Here is a 23670-nt window from a genome sequence, read left to right on the forward strand (position 1 = left end):
TAAGAGCCATGGTGAAATTTTTGAGGTTTTGGGTCTACCAATGGCAGGGGGCGGCAAAATCCCTAGGGCCGGGCCTGCGTACTAGGAATCAAATTCGTTGGAGTTTTACCTAATTACCTATTCTTTACCTAATTTTAGCTATTTCCCATATAAATATCAATCATGTATATTAAACTAATGGCGATATAAATACATTAATTACTTAATCAATAAAAATCGATCTTTAAAAATTGCAATGACGCAACTTATAAGTAAATACAGAACGGTTCATGAGTACGTACGATATAAACACCTACTTTTTTTATCTATTTATCTGCTTAAAAACTGGAGATTGTTAAACAATATTAATCGTTCAGAACACATAGATTTCGACCTTCACTCATATCAGACAACATAAAATTATTTAACAAAATTGTAAAAGAAAGGTCGACCACGTTATCTAGGATTACTGCTTTTATTATTTTGAAAATATTCTCGACAGTATGCACACACGTCCTAAAATCTGCTTAAATATAGAAATTATTTGAATAACTTATAACAAAGGCATAAAATGATAATATTTTCAACATTAGCATAGATAAAGCTCAACTGACGAGTCCATATCCTAAATGCCGTTTAATCAATTATAGTGCGGTACACATACTCATGGCTTTTAAATTTATCTCAATTGCTAATTGCCAAATAAAAACAATAATAAATTTCGCTGTCGTTGAGGACTAATTAAGATAAATCGTGAAAAGTGCGGCAAATTTGTGTTGTAAACATGACAGAAATGCCGAGGAAAGTGTCTATTCCATTGAATGTGGTTGTTAGAGAAAACAAGACGTTTGTTCACATTAGAAGACTTAGTCTTCCTGTGCAAAAAGTGCTGAGAAGGACAAAGAGCCTGAAGATTAAAGATCTCTATAGGTAAGAATTACTATATATTAAGAAAACACATCATCATCATTTAGCCCAGTAACTGAACGGGAAATACGGCGATACCGTGTAATTTTCAGGGTCAACTCCGAATTGCATAAAAATTTGGATTTAGGCTCTACTTACCCTCCACTTCAAAATTGAACTTATGCTGTTGGTTGCTTATACTTGGGGTGACTGTCACACCTTCTCGGGGGTGAAAATACGCGTGTTTAAAATAAGTCCGGAAATCGATAAATTGACTCATTCTAAGGCAACTTTCGTTGTATATAGTTTTTTAAAAAAGTCAAAACTTTTCGAGTTATTTGTGATTGAAAATGTTTATTTTTCGCCAAAAATCCACGCTCTCAGGCGGTTTTTCGCAAATAAGTCAAAAGGTAAGTACCTATTTTATCGAAAAAAAAAATATTCTTAGCAAAAATGTAGCATAGAAAAAAAAACGAAAAAAAATGTGTATCCGTGAAGACTATAGACTCAGCAAAAGCACAGTTGTAGCTCATGAAAAATACGTTCTTATTCGTCAAATTCCAAATCGAATATTACAACGTGAAATAACCAAAAAAATGGAGCCTTTTTCTGGAAAAACCCATTAAAACTTTTTTAAAGTGTTTAAAAGCTTTATTTTTATCTTTTATAAAAGTTTCTAATACCAAACTAAGCGAGTTAGGTACGTTCAAAATAAAGTTAGCTCCTTTTTTTGGTAAAAAAATCGTGAAAATCTCCCCCTATTTAGCACCCCAAATGAAATAAATCGTTAACGCTTTACAAACAATTTACTTTACTTTTGCATTTTTTATACTATCTGTAAGTTTCACCGGTTTAAAGTACTTAGTTTTGAAAGGGTTATAGTTGAAAGGGCTTGAACGAGTCACTAATCAGGAGTGTATGCAATCTTTGAACAGCCATATATCTTAACCAATGTTTGTCTATTAGAAAAACAAAATGAAACTAGCATACTTATAAAAGCAAAACCTACATTTTTTACTGCGTGCGATTTTTCGTATGGCTAATACTTTTTTAGTTATTTTGAAAAAAGAGCATTTTTCCAAAATTTTTAGACAAATTTTTTTTACTAAACACCAATTTTTTTCACGAATAAGCACTTCGAACCGGTCAAACTTACAGATCGTATAAAAAATACACATACATATAAAGTAAATGGTAAAGCGGTAACGATTCATTTCATTTCGGGTGCTAAACAAGGGGAAATTTTCACGATTTTTTTTACCAAAAAAGGTGCCAACTTTATTTTTAACGTAGCTTGCTTAGTTTGATGCCAGAAACCTTTATAAAAAACAAAAATAAAGCATTTTTAAATACTTTAATTATTAATGAATATTTCCCGAAAAGTGCTCCCCTTTTGTGGATATATATAAACTAAAACACTTTAAAAAATTTTAATAAGTTTTTCCCGAAAATTGCTTCATTTTTTGGTTATTTCAGGTTGAAATATTCGATTTGGAATTTGACGTTTTTACTGGGTTTATAGACTTCATTAGTTCACCATTTTTTTCATTTTTTTGTGAGGTACATTTTTGCTAAGAATATTTTTTTCGAGAAAATTCATACTGTTTTTCTGTTGACAAATACCTACACATTTTCACTCGCAAATAACTCAAAATACTTATTTTCCTAACTAGTGTGGAAATTGATACTTTCACGCACGAGACTACCATTGACCCGAACGACGCGATAGCGGAGTTCGGGCAAGCAGTCGAGTGCGAGGAAGACACTTTCCGCATGAATTAGGAACAATATTTTTTCTAGGGCCGTACGTTTGGAAAAAAGCCACAACAAATAGAGTTATATCAATTTTTATTTAAGAGTGAAAATACTCAAATAAATTCTTTGACAAGGTTTTCAAAACCAAACTTTCAATATAATTGAAATGTTTGACCAAAAATTGGTTACCGTGACAACGATATTGGTTTCAATGACGACGATTCAAAACTATTTTTATTGTCTACTGATTTGACTTTAGAGTATTATGTCAAAATAATTCTATTTCAATGAATTATCAGTAGTAATAGCATAAGAGCTCGTAGCAACGAAGGGTATCTGACGTAATATACTTGACGACGGGATATTATCACAAATTATCACTTTCATTTTTATTTCTGTAGCTTTCTATTGGTCAGAATCTTCTATGAATGAAATAATCAGTAGTAAATGCACAAGCTACAATTATCGAATTTTTCCCGAGTAACACTTTGGCAGTTTTAATTTCACGACCCGAAGGGGAGTGAAATTATGTCAAAGTGTCACGAGGGCAAAAATTCGATAATAATTTTAGAGATCGAGTGCAATTTGTTGCGATTATTTCATGAATAAAACTGTTCAAAAGCAAAATTTTATTGTAATTTATTTATATAAGTACAATTAGTACAATTAAACACACAGTTGTTATAAATATTTGACGGTTGAAAGTCATCACTTTTATAATTTTTAAAGCATTAATTGTCATTAATGTCACCGAATGTATTTTTTCGTAGCAACAAAGGGCATCTGACGTAATATACTTGACGACGGGATATTATCAAAAATTATCAGTTTAGTTTTTATTTCTGTAGCTTTCTATTGGTCAGAATCTCTTATGAATGAAATAATCGCGTTAATTTTATTAAAACATGTGAATTATTCTGTTTATTTTTGTTGACGTGGATATTAACTGGCATTACAGTTATAATTTAAATTATTTTTATCAATTTAACGAATCAGTACCGGGATAAACATGTTTAACACATTTTATATTTCGTGTTTCACAATATATTAAAAGTCTGTAAACACAAACAAATATTTAAATACATGCAAACTTTTAACAATATTTTTAAAGGTTTATCCCTCTTATTGTTTCTTAAATTTCCACATACCTAGACAAAGGAATAATAAAGTAATTCGTGAAATCTTTAAGCCGACAACCGTCATTAGACATTCCCAGCTTTCTAAGTAAACATTTTGTAAAAGTATTTGTAAAGATTATAATTACCTGTTATTATAATAAACCTTGTGATTGGTTATAGCGTTGCTTGGGGCACAGTATAAAGAGGGACAGTAGAACCACTCTCAGAAAAATTAGAAGTAAAATCTTTAGTCGCGCATGGCGACCGCGCAATGTTCCTAGTCGCTTTTGCCCCACTCTCGCATTGCTAGTCGCATAGAAGCGTACAGGTTTTAAACAGGGAAAAGCCGCATTCACCACTAATGAATTACCAATTGCGTACTGCCGCTATTACTTCTTGAGATCAAAGTGCCGACATGGAAGTGGTTTTACTGTCCCTCTTTATACTGTGCTTGGGGTATTCTGAAACAAGAAATATGAAATGCCTTAAAAATGTTTATCCTGGTATTGATCCATTAAATTGATAAACACAATTTCATTTATAACAATAACAGTTAGTTTCCACCTTAACAAAAATAAACAAAATAATTTAATTTGGACGTTACCAATTGTCCGTTACGAATTGTCCGTTACCATTTGTCCGGTTACAAACTGTCGCGTTACGAGATGTCATGGAACCGTTTTGTTTTGGCCAGTACAAAGTTAGTAAAAAGAACACAATACGTAGATGAAATTAGAAATATGAAAGGAAACTAACTCTTTTGGGAGAAAGTACAAATTTAATGCAGTAGATTCACGTTTTATCATTAATTTCTGTAATATATGTTGGCATCATTCCAGTAATTTTTTGATCCCAACCTAGTTATTAAAAATTATGCATGTGTTTTGATGTTCATAGACTATATTATTATAATAGGCAATGCTTTCTTCGTCATGGTAAATTCTTTTAAAATATCGTTAAATTAATGCGCTTTTAATGTGAAACGTATACGTGGATTACCCTATCAATTGATTTTTTTAAGAGAGTAATTTGTCTCGATTACACAGATCATTGACACAGATACAATAAATATTAACAAAAACAAATAACAAAAAAATTATCAGTTTTTGATTAAAGGTGTAGGTACTTAATGTTTACCATTTTATTAAACCGATTAAGAGTTGAAGGTAACTAGAAGTGTGGCTGATGTACATCGATTGATGCATTCGAATATTAGTCCAATAGTCCAATCAAAAGCCATTTTCTCGTGGAATTTTGAGAACCAAGGTCGATTTCCTTGAAAATGTGGATCTAGGTAGTAATTATAACCTAATTAGGTATAAATGAAATCACATCTTTTGCGTTTAATAATCCTGTCACATTTTAATATTTTTTTTCTGAAATTTTTGCAGTATATATTTCTTACCGTTCTGAAGACAATGGTACCTGTTTCAATATTTCTGTCTCATTATAATAAAAGTTTTGAATCGTTTAAAGTGGAAGGTACAGATTCCTGAATTTCAAAGTTTAATCGCAAAAGTTGTGACAAAGTTTAAAATTTAGCTTTTTAATCAAGTTTATGTTAAAATTTAGGGTACAAGGAATAAAATTTTTTATAGAAAAAAAAATAGTGCAACTTGTAATTTTAAGAAAAACGTGATTTCATTTTTTTTATTTTTAGGGTAAAATTGCGATTTTGACAATATTCCTCCATCTAAAATTAAAAATAAACCTTATTTTTGTTTTCAGCACCATCAAAAACATAAAGTAAGACCAAAATTAGCCATTCATCACACCGTGGTCAGTATCTCGAGAAATAATCTCTTTTTTTTTTGGAAGAGAGCCACTTTATAAATTTACATAACTTTTTTCTTATTGCATATTTTGACTTGAAATTTTCCAGAATACTTCTAAATGTGGTTTTATTGATGTGTTGGTTAAAACTATAAACTAAAAAGTTTGTCACTCAACTTTTTTAAGTAAACATGAAACTAACGAAATCTGTCGACAAAATGTTTAAAAATTAACAACCCGTCTTTTAATTTGTTTAAACATTTTGAATAAATCTCGTCATCTAAATTCTCGAAAGATCATACAGTAAAATTTTCAAAAGCAAATATTTACAGAGACCAAAGATACAGCGAGGTAAATATGAAAAATCATCAAAACTGTTTTTTCGCATTTTTGCATAAAATTTTGATTTTTGAACATGTTCCACCAATTCTAGATAAAAATAAACTTCATATTCGGATTCAGTGACCTCGAAAATAAAAAGAAAAACCAAAATTTGCAATTCACCTATCATGGTCGCATTTTCAATTTCTAAGCCTCAAATTAGGGGTGTGCCGCTCGCCTAATATAAAATAATAAAATTCCTTGAACGCTTACTTTCTTTTGTCTCTTTCAAATGACGCTATAGCCCAAATCGAGCATTGGCCTCCTGCAACTTATGCCTCCAACCTTGCGGGTCCCCCTGTGCCCTCCAGTTTTTCACGTCTTGCAGATTTTGTGCGTCTACTCTCACCTCATCCTCGCACCTTTTCCGTGGCCTTCATTTTGGTCTTGCGACCTGGATTTTACTATCTCGGTCTCTTTTCGGTAATCTTTCAGTCTTCATTCTCACTACATGTCCAGCCCATCGAAGTCTCCGAAGTTTAATGAATTCTGAGATCGGTGTCTCTTTGAACCGTTGCTTCATGATTGTACCTGGAGCTCCATACCTGTACCTCCATACTACGTTTTCGATAACAGGCCCAAATACACACACCCAAACTTATAAGGAATCATCTGATATTTCTTACTATTTCGTGCGTATTTAAAAAACGAACACACGAAGTCAAACAATATTTATTTTAAAGCAATTTAGTAACAAATACATAACAATATTAACAATTAAATAAAACAATAAAGTTTTAACAAACAAATTGAAAGTAGTTGTTTTAAAGTTAATCGCATTTAAAATTTCAATGTAAAACGAATAATGTTTAAATTGTTTTTATTTTTTTTTTTTGTATTTTTTGGTAGTCAGTGTTATCACCTCTAGTCCTTATGAAAGCTTCAGTTTGCGTGGGCACGCTCCTAATCAAATTATCAACATTTGGTTGTGGTAGGTTGCTCCATCCTTTAAGAGCAGCGTGTACTAGCCGTGCGGTGTTTTGTGAATTATCCCGGCGAGCTCTAATTTTTCTTTTAAGCATAATATCCTACAAATACTCTATAGGATTAAGCTCGGGTGAGCAAGCAGGCCACTCCAAACAAGGGATATCTTCTGCTTCAATGATGTCTGTAATCACTCTAATGGTATGTAGAGGTCCATTATCATGCAATAAGATAAAATTTTCTCCTGTTGCACCTCTCCAGAGCCTGACTACAAATTATCAACATACCTGTGAGCAGTTAAAGTTGATTGGATGAAAATTAAACGATTTTTTTACGGATCACAATTTCCCTCTAGAACATTACACTTCCCCTTGTATATTTGTGAACAGATCTGACAGTTTTCGTTCTTGCTTGTCTTGCTCGACCTCTAAGTACACGATTTCGTGGGTCATCTGATTTTACACAAATTCTGACTTTTTTTGAAAATAGCACATTTTGTCAATTCCCAATGTTCCAGTTTTGGTGGTGTAGACACCAATTTAGTCGATCAATCTTGTGCTATCTGGATAACTCGGGAACCCATAACTGTCTCCTGCTGTATACTTCTTGTTACGAAGTCTTCTTCTTATCCTTTCAACTGAAATAGTTACACCCGTAGCTTTCAAAAGCTGCCTTTGGAGCTGCAGGTGAGAAATGGTTGGGTGTCTTCCTACTTTTGGCGACTTTTCCTTGCTTTATTTTTGAGCTTTCCTAGTTCCTGTTACCTAGTTTTGGACAGAACACCCTGTATTACGCCTAGCTCTACAGCTATAACCCGCTGAGAAAGACCAATAATCTTTCCTCGTTGTAAGTTCTATAACGCCACATGAGGCATATTTTCCTTTTTGGACGCAAAAGTTGGTTTATTTATTTTCCTTCAATTTAAAACTCAAGCAAATAACTTATACCGTACCGAGCTGTACTATCCAATTGTCTTATATATTTGTTTATTTTCAATAAAACCCTTTATTCTTCGCAACAATAACAAGTTTTTTCAAATGAAATAAATATTACTTTGAAATACATGGTGATTCCATATAAGTTTGGGTGTGTGTATCTCCTTTAGGACTTATATTTAAAGACTTCCAGCTTTTCAAGACAAAAATAATAATTATCATTAGTAAGAACACCAACATAACCGCCCTAATACAATAAATCGATACACCGCTAGAAAGAGTGAAAAAATATGCTAACTTTGCTACATTATTAAGAATATCTGGGGTCATAGCAACGAAATAAAAACTTGAATTGAAAAAGCCAGAAGCTGTCTTAATGGTCTTGGAAGATTCTCTGCAACTAATACTGTAATCATAAACTATTCTCCAGAAGCAAAGAAAAGACAAAGACCTTCTTAACAAGAACCCTGTAAATAACAGCAAAAATTGACTTGCTTAGGCCACATTATGCGTAATAGTAAATACTAACTTTTATAGTTGATTCTACAGGGCAAGACTGAGGGCAAGATGATCTCTGGACGCATACGTATATCCTGGCTAGCCAATCTTAGGAAATGAACTTGTCAACTGATCTATTTCGAGCTGCTCTGAATAGGGCTTTTCATTCACAGTCATTTGTTTCAAACTTCTGTCATATGTCGTATAATCCGTGTGTGTTAATATTATACACAGATTATACAACATATGACAGAAGCTCGAAACAAATGACAATCGATGAAAAGCCCTATACAGGGTGATTGATTAGTGGGGTAAAGCTCAATAGCTCCGCTACAGTAATAGATAGCAATAAAAGTCATTAATAAAAATTTTAGCCACCTTTGAGCTTCACATTACGAAATTAGTTAGAATGTTACAGGGTGTTCGATAACACAGTGGCAGACCAAATATATGTTTTTTTAAATAGAACACCCGGTATTTTATTTTATATTCGAAATCTCCTTAACTTTTCCATTACAAAAATATAAAGGTTTATTATGTTATACAGGGTATTTACAAAGTTATAACCAATTTTGTATGAAAATCGTAACAAGTTCAACTCCCTGTATAAATAAAAATAAGCAAAAGAGCAATGGTTTATTCATGGCATATTTTTTATTTATTGTCAGAATTTTCAATAATTATTGACATTGCTAATTTTCTTTATATCAAATACAGGGTGAGTCAAAACGCAAATACATTATTTTCCCAGTAATGATAAATGGAGCACCCTGTATTTTATATCATTATTGAAAAGTAACATTACCGTACTTTAATTTTTATAAAACATTCCCTACGTCCAAATTTCTTAGTTTTCGAGATATTTTCATTTTTCAGAGCAAATTATTTAGGTGTCTAAATTTATCTAAATTTTAAGTAAGCTATGACTGAATTGACAATTGACGATTACTGATTATCAATCCGGTAATCAATGTAACAATCTAGCAAATGAAGAAATAAAAATAATTTATTAGTAATACAATTTCCAAAAAAAACACAACCACAACATGCAACATTTTTGAAACAATTAAGAACTACTTTTTTATGTAAATGCAACAAATAAAGAAAATTAGTAATAAATTTTACAAAAAAGCACACAAACACAAAATACAACATTTTGTGAAGACAATTAAATATGTACTACTTTTGTATGTAAATGTAACAATGTAACAAATAAAGAACGAAACATAATTTATCAGTAATATATTTTGCAAAAAAAACATGTTTGAAAAAATTAGACGCTACTTTTAATAAAATATTTTTAATATTTAATTACATAAGGTGTTCAAAATTACCTCCTAACACATTTATGCACGCCTAAAAACGATCATTGAATGAGCTTTCTTACTCTACGAAGCATTTGGGAATTAACACATCGAAATACACTTATTATTCTATTTTTTATCTCATCCCTATTTATTGGAGGTATTTTATAAACTTCATTATTAACGTAACCCCAAAAAAATCAGTCCAGTTTATTAAATTCTGGTGATTTGGGTGGCCACGCTACTGGTCCATTGAAAAATGAAAATATCTCGAAAACTAATAAATTTAGACATAGGGAATGTTATCTAAAAATTAAAGTACGGTAATGGTACTTTTCAATAGTGATATAAAATACAGGGTGTTCTATTTAAAATTACTGAGAAAATAATGTACTTGCGTTTTGACTCACCCTGTATTTGATATAAAGAAAATTAGAAATATCAATCATTCTTGAAAATTTTGACAATACGTAAAAAATATGGCATTAACAAACCATTGCTGTTTTGCTTATTTTTAATTATACAGGGAGTTGAACTTGTTACGATTTTCATATAAAATTGGTTATAACTTTGTAAATTCCCTGTATAACATAGCAAACCTTTATATTTTTGTGATGGAGAAGTTAACAGGATTTCAAATTTAAAATAAAATATAGGGTGTTCCATTTAAAAAAAAAAACATAAGTTTGGTCTGCCACTGTGTTATCGAACACCCTGTAACATTCTAACTAATTTTGTAATATGAAGCTCAAAGGTGGCTAAAATTTTTGTTATTAACTTTTATTGCTATCTATTACTATAGCGGATCTATTGAGCTTTACCCCACTAATCAATCACCCTGTAAAATGAGTAGAGTCAATGTGATCGCCAAAATCACTAGAAGCGTTGATTGAATACACGAATATGATCGATACACGAAGTTGATCGTGTATTCAATCAACGCTAGAAGATAGGCACCTTTGGAAGAAGATTAGAATTTTGTACGCATTTGTAATGACTTTTTAATTTTTTGTTTAAAAATGAAATAAGCAGATTCCCAAAATTATTTATAAAATATTTTAATAACTTGTTATTATTTTTGTTAATACTTTTAATTGCTGATAGATGATTAAACGATAATAAATTATTGCAATTTAGTTTTTTTCTTAAAAACAAAAATAATTACTAAAAAACCCCACTACAACATGATATCATCGATATGTTTTAAATATTTCTTATCAGAGTGACTGGTTAGCTTTTTCATATTCTCAGTTTCACTCCAAGTCCCTTTTAGCTTAATTTCCATAGTATTTTCTTTGTTAATGCTTAACAAATCATCGGCTTACTTCTCTGATCTTTAAGATAAAACATACAAATTACTGGATTGTTACCTTCAGCCCACAAGTGTTAATTTTTGTTACTTTTTGATTATAACTACTGCTAAATGTGCTAAGTTAATCCGGAAAAAAGTGTATGGTGCTCATTTTTGTAAGACTAGTTTCAAAATGGATAAATCATTGGATCGGTTGTCTTTTTCTCTCGCCCCGGTCGTTCATAAACACAAAAAGACTTTTTCTCGAATAAAAAAACTAAGCATCCCATTGCAAAAAGTTTTCAGAAAAACTAAAAAGTTCAAGTTTAGAAAAAATCGAAGGTAAGATTATTGTCAATTACTTTTTTAATGTTTGTCTAAACAATATAATATGACTTAATAAAATTATTGGCATTGGCATAAAAAAATCCAAAACATTGTTGCAAAAAACATAAATGAACTTACCTAATGGATTCGACCGGTAGGTAATACTTGATGGAAGTTCATTTTATCCAACAAGATAAGACTGAAAACTGAAAAGTATGTCAAACTTTCTGTTTTCAATCATCATCAGAAATCAGCCAATCGCGTCCACTGCTGGTCATAGGTCTCATTTCTTTCCAGTGTTCTTTACACTGGGCCGCTTGTAGCCACTTTCCCGCTAGTCTTATTATATCGTCGGTTCATCTACTCCAGTGTTTTTCAATCTGCCAGCTTTCTCGGGGGGTCGCCGACTGAAAGAAAAAAATTGAGACTCTTAAAACAGAATTTTACTGGAAAGGATGTGCTTGTTTGTTTTTCGAAAGTTTATCAAATTTTGGTGCTATTTTTGAAAGGCTAATAATCATATCATTTTATAATTGCAGTCTATTTTTCTTTTTAGTTTTAATGTCTACCATTGAAGAAAATGTCAGTTCACACAACTATGAAGTGGCGATCGCACTAATAATTTAAGGGCTTCCCTTGCCATCTCTGGATATTGGTGTTTTCTTTTCATCCAAAGTACGTCGACACTGCGAATAAAATTACATTTTAAGCAGTCATCAGCAGCTAAATCTAGAAGACATTCTTTCATTTTTTTTCATCTACACCCATTGTCAGCTTCAGAGTGCAAGTCTGGAAATATGTCAAAAGTTGCTCTTGTAAATTGTGCAAGCTCCGAATGATGCAAGGAATGTGAGCCGATACTGGAAAACTTTTTCTGTTGCATTATATTTCTGCATTATGTTTCTGTTCCATATCTAACACATGGAAAAGACTCATTTTGTTTTGCAGAGAGGTTGACCACAAACAAAGTTTTGCGTGAGATGCTGCACTTTATCTTTAGCTGTTAAAATATTCCCTTTTCTTCCTTAAAGGTTCTTGTTCAAATTATTAAGATGGCTAAAAAGATCTGCCAAAATGCTAATTTCAAGAGCCAATAGGGTCAAAAAAACGATAAGCATATTTAGATTTGAAATCTAGATGTGAAATCTTGTAAGAACATTTCAGCTCTCAGTTGTGAATTGTTAATGTTCTGAATAACCGGGTTTGCAAAGGTTTACCTTTGATAGAATTTACAATTTTTATTAGATCCTTGAGCACGTCATTTAAATCAAATATACTACCTTAGAAGCTAGCGCCTGTCGATGAAGAAGACAGTGTGTTCAGGATATGTTTGGCATTGTCGTTTTTATTTTGCAATGAGTCCGCTATTTTTCCAGTCATAGCTTTAGCGCCATCGCTACGAATAGCGATACATTTTTTCCAATCAATATTGTAGTCGCAACTGCTTTCTAAAAACATATCGTACAAACACTGGCCAGTAGTGTTTGCAGGAAGTGCTTTGCAAAATAAAATTTCTTCCATGATACTGTCATCTGCTTCAAAGCCCATAAATATTACAAACTCGGAATCATTAATTTGTAGATTCGTCAAACTGCAAAGCAAAATGTTGGCTGTTCATTAATCGTTGGCCCACGTGAATAAAAGATAAATGTATCAAAATAGGAAAAAAGTTATTACCTAACATATATGTAGTTTTTAATTAATTTATTTCTTTGGTTTTTTATGACACCAGGGGGTCGCCAGAATATTTCAACCTGTAAAGGGGTCGTGAAATCAAAAAGATTGAAAAGCACTGATCTAGTCGGTGGTCGTCCTCAGCTTCTTTTGTAGTTTCTAGGCCTCCATTCCATGATTCGTCGTGTCCACCGTCGATCTTGTATTCTAGCTAAGTGCCCTGCCCAGTTCCACTTAAGCGTCGTAGCTCTTTCGATGACATCTTGAACGCCTGATCTTTGCCTGATTTGTTGGTTTGTTTTGTGGTCTCGAAGGCTCACGTTCAGCATTGCACGTTCCACGGCTCGTTGTGTAACTCTGAATTTATTCGCGGATTTTTGCAACAGTGTTAAAGTTTGCTTCATAAGTTTGTATAGGCAAAACCCATTGGTTATGAACTTATCAACCTTTCGCTTGAGACACATGGGAATTGAACTTTTTAGAATATGGCTTAGTTTGCCAAATGCTGCCCATGTAAGACCTATTTGCCTTTGTATTTCATGTATTTGATTGTCTGCTTATTTTGATCTCGTGTCCCAGATATTTGCAAGTGTCTGTTAGTTGTATGGTATTATTGTCGATAGTTATATTTCCACTCCTTACGAGAGTTGTAAGTTTAGTTTTCTAAAAGTTTATTTTTAATCTCAGACAGAGTTTTAAGCAAATGTATCATAGAAACTGTATCCTGTAAGGTATCTGCGATTAATACAACATCATCCGCAAACCTCAGATGATTTAATCTTTCTCCATCTATATTGATGCCCATATCTTGTATCTTGTCATTGATGCCCATATTGATTCTAGAGCTGCCGTGAACAATTTTGGTGAAATATTGGGTGGTATGAATAAAAATCGAGTATAAACTCCGAGTATGTTCTCATGAGTATAAGCATAAAGTATAAGTTTATACTCCATTTCACATGAATAAAAATATGTTGATGTGATGAGTTTCTACTCACAGTACATAAGAGTAGATACTCTCTATTTAATTTTTAAACTTGTAGAGTGGAGTATGTACTCCAACATTTGGAGTATAAACTGCATGCTCATTTTTATTCATACGAGCCATTTGTCTCTTGTCTAACTCCTCGACCTAAGCTGAATTTTTCTCTGTCTTCGTGTAGTTCGTGTAGCGTTCTCAAAGATGTTTTTGATTATTGACGTGTACCTGTTAGTGATGTTGAAAAAGTAACTATTCGTTACAAAGTGCTCGTTACTTACAAATACCGAAAGTAACGATTACTATACAGAGAGGCAAATCGTTACTTTGATTACTCTGATTACTTCGTATCAATCGTATCAGAGCGAGTAACGACTATTGTAGCTACTTTGATTACTTTGATTACTCTGATTACTTGGTTACTTCGTAACAATCGTATTAGAGCGAGTAACGACTATTGTATCTACTTTGGTTACTTTGATAACTTCGTACCAATCATACCAGAGCGAGTAACGACTATTGTATCTACTTTGATTACTTTGATTACTCTGATTAGTTCGTTACTTCGTACCAATTGTATCAGAGCGAGTAACGACTATTGTATCTACTTTGACTACTTTGATTACTCCGTTTACTATTGTAATTGTTATATCGGAATACCTATACAAAATACCTACCTACTGAGAAATACGATTCTTGATATGATTACCGGTACTCAAATACAAAAGTAACAAAAGTAATCATAGTAATCAAATCATTTTTATCGATTAAACAGATAGGTGAAGGTCGCTGTTATATCGGAATACCTATACAATATACCTACCTACCGAGAAATACGATTCTGAATATGATTACTGGTATTCAAATACAAAAGTAACAAAAGTAATCATAGTAATCAAAGTAACGAATACTGTAAAAAATGATTACTTTATACAAAATACCAACCTACTGAGAAATACGATTCTGGATATGATTACCGGTACTCAATTACAAAAGTAATCATAGTAATCAAAGATTTGCAACGAATACTCTAAAGTAACTATAATCAACATCACTAGTACCTGTAGTCTATTCGGCTTTGCTTAAGGGCATCCAGTCCAGTACTGTTTCAAACTCTACAGAATCAAAAGCCTTCTCGTAATCGACAAATGCAAGAACGAGTGGTATGTTGTACTCAAGTATGTCAGTATGCATGTTTCAAATAAAATCTTTATGGTATGCAAATGGTAATTTGTGCCATACCCTGCCCTGAAGTCTGCCTCTTCTTTGGGCTGATAGAAATCGAGTTTAATTGTTCTCTTCGTTAAGATTTTCTTTGAGAGTTTGTACATATGTGTCAAGGGGCTGATGGGTCTATAATTTTTTTAATTTAGTAATATCACGTTTTTTGTGTAACAATACTATCACTGCATTGTTCCAGTCTTTTGGAATCGTACTGTTTTCAATATGTCCACAAAATTTATGACAAATTAATGTTACTACAACTGAATCGGTAGAGTGATTTTTTAAAGTGGTGTATTATAAGTGTTGTAGGGGACACCTATTTGTCTTAAGTTGAGCATTCAAAATTATATCTGAATTTTTTAACTTATTAATATCCATAGATTTTAATATAGCTAATAGCTTAAGGCCTTTATATTGAATATTGAGAACTTGAAATTGTTCATTAAAGAAATGAGTATGATCTAGAAGGTGAAGTGCGTATTTAGAATCTGTTTTTCTGTTATCAAAAGCCCTTTTGTGTTCCGTCATACGTTTGTTAAAGGTTCTACCAGTTTGGCCGATGTAATTTTTGGGTTCCCACACTGTCCCACAGTCACCACATGTAAGTGTGTATACAGACACCATTGTATAAGCACTTCTTCGTGACAAGGTACTCAAATTCAGTTACCTTATCAAAATATTCTTTCTCTCGTTCGTCCTCAGAGTAAATCAATTATTATTATAGTAAATTATTATTATTATTATTATACTAAAAACGAAAAGGTCGTTTTAAAAGGCAACTTTATTGCAACTATTACTTTCAACCAATTATTGAAACAATCAGGTTACCGAACATTAATGTCTTAAGTGAGTTTAATCAATTTGCTAGACATTTAATAAATCAGTCCATTTAACTGAATGATATCGTCTTAATAACCGCTAATATTATTAAATTTTTGTCCGACTTGACAATAAAATTTTATCATGAAACCATTGCCAACGAACCATTTGTAAATTAACCAAATTGATAATATTTTTAAATACTCGAATATATGATAAAAAAATGTTTCAAATAAAAAAAAACATAAAACGCCGATGTACGCATTAAATCCATGTTGGCTTTGATTGCCTAAATACGTGGTATTTTTCCAGAGACTTTGTTAATTCTGATTAAACTGAATAATGCACCTGCTATTTCAATACGTGTCTTAATTCTTTGGCTTGGTCTACATTCTACATTTGATGTTCCATGTTCCTAAGTATTTGTAGGTATTTACACTCTCAATAGGGATATTTACAAAAAATTAAAAAGTCATTTCAAACATGTAAAACGATTAAGAAATACTCTAGGAATAATTGTGTACAATTTCAAAAAAATTGAAAAAGCCTTTCTATAAAAAATCTTTATTAGAAATCTAGCATTATTTTAAATTTCAAGAACGCTTCTCTATTGGCCTGACGTCACTAGTCGTATACCCCAAGCGCGCGTCATTCTCCCAGTGTTATTGTTTACCTGTTTGACGTTTCAGGTCATTTTATTTTGTTCTCTTCTTGTTTTATAAGGGTTAAAGTGGAGTTTTATAGTGAATTTGTTTAGTTTAAAGTGAATAGACTGTTTGTAATGACTTATTTTGGGTGGTACAAAAATAAACAAATAAAATGGAAGAAGGTTTTCAGAAAGCCGATTCGTATAAACAACAGATTGTAGTAGTGTAGATGTAACAATGCTGTATGATTTCTTGGCATCTTGTAAAGAAATAAATCAACTACAACTTTACTGAGTCTATATTCCATATAATTTTCCATGTCTTCTTTAAGCTAAAAAAGTATATGCTTAATCCTTTACAAAAAATAATTAGAGAAAGTTGTATGCATGCATGGCTACATTGGCTGGTAATTACTTTACCTTGCTTAGGTGTATTAAAAATATTTTTATTCTTCTTCATGTGCCTTGTCCGTTGTGGACGTTGGCTATCATCATGGCAATTTTAATTTCGCTTGCGGCGTTTCTGAATAACTCGATCGATATTATTTGTCCAAATCATTGGCGTAAGTTTTGAAGTCATGAGTGTATTTTTCTTCCGGGTCCGCGTTTGCTCTCTATTTTACCTTGCGTTATCAGTTACAGTATACGATATTTATCATGTCTCATGATATGACCGAGGTATTTAAGATTTCGTTTCCTAATTGTAAAAGAGATTTCTTTTTGTTTTCCCATTCGACGCAATACCTGTACGTTGATGATGTGGGTCGCCCAGGATATTTTGAGGATACGTGGGTACACCCACATCTCGAATGCCTCTAGCTTGTTCATTAATGTTTCCGTTATTGTCCAGGCCTCTGCGCCATATAGCAAGACCGGAAATAATAACATTTTAGCTGCCGTATTTTTAGTGGGAGAGATATGTCGCAATGAGTGAAAATATTTCTCATGCATATTGTTAAAATGTTGCTCTGTCCTTTTCAACTCGTAGATCGTATCTCGGTGGTTTGAGCCCATTTCGAATTGACGACTGTTCCAAGGTAAAAAATATTTTTGAACTCAGGTATTACAGTAGAACCCCGCAAATCCGAACTAATTGGGGGGACAGCCTGTTCGGATTCCGAAAAGTTCGGATTATCCGAAAGTTAGTCTAAGAAGCTAACGAAGATGATTTTTAAAAGATTTGGACTGCCACCGATCCCTTTATGAAAGTCTATCCGCACGTTTATGCCTCCAATATTCTAAAGCTGAAAAATATTTAGATCACTGAAATATTAAATCGCTAACGCCACTAGTTTTGTTTCGTCACGGGACATGGGAATTCGGCCATGTAAATGATTCATTTAATTTGTAATCTGGATATTGATTACACTATGTTTCTCATGTTTCTTATCTTTTTCAATGTTTTCGTTCATAGTATACCATGGAAAATGTGTATTATGCACATTCCTTTATTGATTGTGTTTAGTTAACTCGACGCTTTTATTCACCCATTACTGTTCCAGTGTTTAATACTGTAGCTAGCATCTTACGTAATTATTTTCTCACATAATAAACATGTTTTTAAATTTTTATTTTGAATTTTTAAAATTTTTTTTCACTTTCCGTTGGTTCGGATTTGCCGAAAGTTCGGATTTGCGGGGTTCGGATTTGCGGGGTTCTACTGTATTTTCTATTACTTCCATTTAGAGCGCCTATGAGTATATTGTCACAATATTGAGCCTTCATCTTAGTTAGTGTCAAATATATATATCAAATACTGCCAACGCACTGTTGCCAAAGTTTCGCAAAACATTCGAAAAAGGGTGTGCTACTATCTCCCGAAGTAATATTGATGACGCACTGATGTGGCCCCTTAACGATATTACGAAAGCTTTTACTCAAACTCTATAAATACGTCAAAAGGAATGTTGGCAATACGAAACAGGTACGTTCCAAGTACATATTTTTTTATTTATATTTAGAGAGAAAATCTTTGACCGACGTTGTATTGATACTCCTGTGACCTATTTGCACTTTTCCACTTGTTTTTGGCATCCCTACGTCAATTAGACACCTTCGTTTAAAGTTAAAAATAGAGGGAAATTAGTGTGAGTATATTTTATTAGCAAACTAAATATTAAAAAAAAGTTTTAAGTCTTGTTCTATGCTATTTCTACAACTCCAACTAATTATTTTTTAACAGGACAAGCTGTTTCTGTAAAGAATGTGGACTAAAAATAAATAATATAAAAAAGACTAAATATACGATAACAAAAAAAAAACAAATATACAAACATACATTTGGGAGATGTACCGATAGAAATGTTTGAAAAATATAAATACCTGGGAACTTGGATTTCAAAAAATCATGATCAAAAAACAGAAATAAGGTCCAGGATAGAAATAGCAAAAAATGCTAATAATAAAACACTGAAAACGTTTGTTTTCTATATATGTTATAGTCAAAGCCCGAATTTCAGGCACTCCTAGGTTTGACTAGGCAATCCTCAGGTCTGACTGACGGTCTTAGTCAAAGCCCGAAATAAATTACAGTTTCGGCCTTTGACTAGTCAAACCTAGGAGAGACTAAGCTGGTCAGGCAAAGGTCGAAATTTAATTTTATGAAATCGGGGTTTGACTAATAGTAATTTGTTAGATTAGGTTTAATAAACGTCATTTTTTAATTTTAATGTTTATTATTTTTATATTGTCGTAATTAAAATAAAAAATAGTGTTTTTCTACAACCGTGTTAAAAATGCAATTTTTAGCACTCCTTACGAGCGTTAAAAATGCTACTTTAAGGCACTAGTGCTTTAAAATTTTTAAGGCACTGCAGTTCGTATTGAACGTATACGCTCTGAGCTTCGCTGGTGTCGCTCCTGGCGGATTACTAATTCAACTTTCACCGGTAATTTTTAAATTTATTATTTAATTGTTATCGCTTAAGGTGATACAGTAGCGATCAACAGGTAGCCAAAACGCGTTCCAAGATTGCGGCTGTAATTTTGAATATTTTTTCGAGATATTTGGCACACGTATTCGTAATATAATAAAGAATGGCGGTACAGAGCCGAATTTTAAAAATATATTAATATGTGGAAATTACTCTGTAATTAAACACAATATTAAAAAAACGAGCCTGTACCGCCATTAAGAAGAACAAAAAAATACACTTTCTTCAAATAAACTTTTTTATCTGATGCCTAGATTTTGTGTCATTTTGGAACTACTAATGAAATAAAAAATTTTAGTAGTTCCAAAATGACACAAAATCTAGGCATCGGATAAAAAAGTTTATTTGAAGAAAGTGTATTTTTTTGTTCTTCTTAATGGCGGTACAGGCTCGTTTTTTTAATATTGTATAATTACAGAGTAATTTCCACATATTAATATATTTTTCAAATTGGGCTCTGTAAGGCCATTCTTTATTATATTACGAATACGTGTGCCAAATATCTCGAAAAAATATTCAAAATTACAGCCGCAATCTTGGAACGCGTTTTCGCTACCTGTTGATCGCTACTGTTTCCTCTTAATATTTACAACGCTAAAAAGTAATTAAATTGTAACAGATTTTTTTAAGATTTTGCTAATCATTTTGACGTTATATTGATGAAATATTAATTTCTTACTTCGGATACTTTCACACTTATCGTGTAGATGGCGCCAAGATTAATAGATTAATTTATAATTACATATTATGGAACATTAAAAAAACGTAAATTCAGTATTTAAAACGTAAGTATATTTAAGGTAAAAATATATACCACAGCTTTGACCAACTAATATTTTTTATAATTAATGTTTTTAATTTTAATTATAAATTAATCACTTTGACATTTATGTCAAATTTCCGGTAAACGTTTACAGACTTGCCACTACTGGCGCTCGCGAATTTATAAATATCCCCTCTACGTACGAGCTCACAGCGTATAGGCAATTTTGATATAATGTCAAAAAAATATAAAAATGGAATGTCAGTCAAGTTCAAGTAAAATTTTTGTAGATATTGTCCTGTAATTACGTTTGTATCAGAGAAAAAATATTGTATGATATGCGTGTTAAAAAGTACATTTTTAAGGCACTCATGTGAATTGCAGAACTCGCTCTCGATCAATCTGCAAACTTTCACATGCGTGCCTTAAACGTGTACTTTTAACATTTATATCATAAATAACTATTATTCTCACATGTTGAGCCATGTTGGCATTTTGAGTTGCACAATACTTTTTACACTTACATAATTTGGAAGAGCATTTCTTATTGCAGTGGCATTTTATAAAGTCTTGTCCTCCAAATTTAGAATATTTTGTACTAATTTTCCTTAGAAACAGCTTAACGTCTGGAACATCTTCGAAATTAAAAAAATTCTCTTTGAATTCTCTTATTTGAGTTCTTGAAAAAAGTATGTTCATTGTTCCGTATTTCATACCAACTCTATATTAACCGTCAATTGTTTTGTCTTGTATGATACCCAAAATATTTCAAGCATCTCCTTTGGCTCTATCAAAGCTGAAAATAGGTATTTTTGCAGTATTTCCGATCGAAATTGGAGGAATTTTTTTTCACTTAATTATTTCATAGAACAAGCCTAAGATGAAGACCTTCGCCTTTTCTTTATTTATTTTAACCTTTTCTGCCTGTGCACAACGCATGCATGTAACTCTTCTTTCAAAATGTTTATAGTATGCACCAAGTGTGCTGTCAGCGCACAAAATATTTACCACCTGATTACAAAGTGTGCACGTATGTGCGTTAGAGCTCTCTTTTTGTCAAATATGTACAACAAACCACATCTAAAGGAGTAATCTGAATTGTTTGACAATTTACTTCCTTTCCTAGAGACGACGGTCCAGGAGCTTCGCTAGTATTATGGTGATCCTTAGTTTTTTTTCTCCGATTGCACAGTCTTCATTCAGGGTTCACGATGACATTCACATTTTATCTGTGTGTGCTATAATAAAATTCATATACTTAATCAAACCAAATTACGTGTAAATAATAATCCAACTCAGTTCTCTCAACTCAGACGCATTTTGACAGATTCATACTAGGAAACGTACAACACAAAATTTCCTACTCCACAATATTAACAGCTCAAATAAAGGAAAGACGATTAAAGGTCTTCATCTTCAGGCTAAAGCTATGAAACAATTAAGTGAAAAAAAATTGCTCCAATTTCGATCGGAAGAACTGTAACAATACCTATCCTCAGCTTTGATAGAGCCAAAGGAGATGCTCGAAATAGTTTGGGAATCCTACAAGATTAAACAATTGACGGTTTTTATCGAGTTGGTACTAAATACGGAACAATAAACACACTTTTTTCAAGAACTCAAATAAGAGAACGCCAAGAGAATTTTCTTAATTTTGAAGATGTTCCAGACGTTAAACTGTCTCTAAGAGAAATTAGATTACAGACGATTCTAAATTTGGAGGACAAAGCTTTATAAAATGCCACTGCAATAAGAAATGCTCCTCAAAATTATGTAAGTGTAAAAGGTGTAACGTATTGTGCAACTCTAAATACCATAATGCCTCAACATGTGAGAATAAACAATAAGTTTTTTATTTTAGTTACGACAATATAAAAATAATAAACATTAAAATTAAAAAAATACGTTTTATTAAACCCAATCTAACAAATCACGACATTTTAATAGCTGATCGGAGTTTGACTAGTCAAACCCCGATTTCATAAAATTAAATTTCGACCTTTGCCTGACCAACGTAGTCTCTCCTAGGTTTGACTAGTCAAAGGCCGAAACTGTAATTTATTTCGGGCTTTGACGAAGATCGTCAGTCAGACCTGAGGATTGCCTAGTCAAACCTAGGAGTGCCTGAAATTCGGGCTTTGACCATAACATATAGACTAAGAAGGATCTGTTTTAAGGTGGATGTGAGAGGTGGCATTCAGATTTTTGCGGATAAAGTTAGGTGATAACTTCGTTAATAATAATTGACTTATGCTCCTTCTCAAATATACCCGGAACATTAATAGAAAAATAAAATATTTAAAAATTTCAAAAAATTTCGTTTGTTTTTCAATTTTCTTTGCTTATAACTTTAAAACGATTCATTTTGGAACAAAGTCGTATAGGAAAAAACAAAGATAATTAAATTTTCTATCAGATACGATTGGTTAAAAATGTCTTAATTTAACACCCTTGCTGCATAATAGCAATGAATATAAAATAAGGGGACAAAACAAGCCTATCCTTATTCAATGTTTTTAGAAGAATCTGTTTTTCTATTGTTGAAAGCCCTTTTGTGTTCTGCTATCCGTTTGTCAAAGGTTCTGCCAGTTTGACCGATGTAAGTTTTCGGACAGTTACCACAAGTTAGTTTGTAGACACCACTCTGCAGTTGTTTTCTCTTTTGGCCCTTATTGTTCTTAATATATTTGCTTAAGTTATTGTTAGTTCTGAAAGCTGGTGCTATTTTTGTTGCTATCTTGCCAGTACATGTGATAGAGCAGAAGGTACTGGGTTCTTTCTGTGGTGGTGGATAGACTAATTTCAGGGCTTTCTTATGGAGTTTTTGGTTTAAAATTTTATTAATTGTTTGTTCGTTATAGCCATTGTTTACTGCTATTTGTTTAATGATGCAAGTTATTTTTTGACATGGGAATTTCTGTCAGTCTATGTATCATGCTATGGTAAGCTGCTAATTTGAGTTGTGTAGGATGGGATGATGAATTGTGTATAGTTGTATCAGTATGGGTAGGTTTATGATATACGATCGAATCCATTATGATATACGTAACGGTCGAATCCATCAATTATAGCAAGAAATGCGTTTGTAAAAACTGAAACTAATTCTCTCTAAGAGTAATGAGAGTAAGAGCCCTAAGATGTTATTTGTTTTCCATACTGCAATATGGACATGAAACATGGACACTGAAGCAAGAACACATAAGTATGCTACAGTTATTTGAAATGTGGTGTTACAGAAGGATGCTTAAAATAGCATAGACATATAAAAAAATGAACACGTAAGTATTGTGATAAGTGAGCAAATAATCTCTTCTTCTTTGTGTGCCGTGCTTGTTATCAAGCGTTGGTTATCATCATATTAGAAAGTTGATGAAATTTTTCTCGGTCGGCAGCTATATGAAACAATTCCTCAACCGTTCGACCTGTCTATTGTCTAATGTC

The 23670-nt window shown here is 32.3% G+C and overlaps 1 protein-coding gene across 2 annotated transcripts in view; it reads left to right on the forward strand.

Moving 5' to 3' along the window:
* The first annotated feature begins 391 nt into the window (after positions 1-391).
* The window catches only part of LOC114341504 (GRAM domain-containing protein 2A), a 390019-nt gene continuing 366740 nt past the window's right edge, over positions 392-23670 (forward strand). Inside the window, exon 1 of one of the 2 annotated variants that reach the window (XM_050657718.1) lies at positions 392-909. In XM_050657718.1, the coding sequence (XP_050513675.1) occupies positions 764-909 (146 nt within the window). In that variant the 5' untranslated portion in view covers positions 392-763. Of the gene's footprint in view, positions 910-11042; positions 11207-23670 lie in introns of those variants that run through there. The other variant, XM_050657717.1, reaches the window with a different exon arrangement.

This window comes from Diabrotica virgifera, chromosome 8 (assembly GCF_917563875.1).
Source record: "Diabrotica virgifera virgifera chromosome 8, PGI_DIABVI_V3a".
Taxonomy (NCBI): domain Eukaryota; kingdom Metazoa; phylum Arthropoda; class Insecta; order Coleoptera; family Chrysomelidae; genus Diabrotica; species Diabrotica virgifera.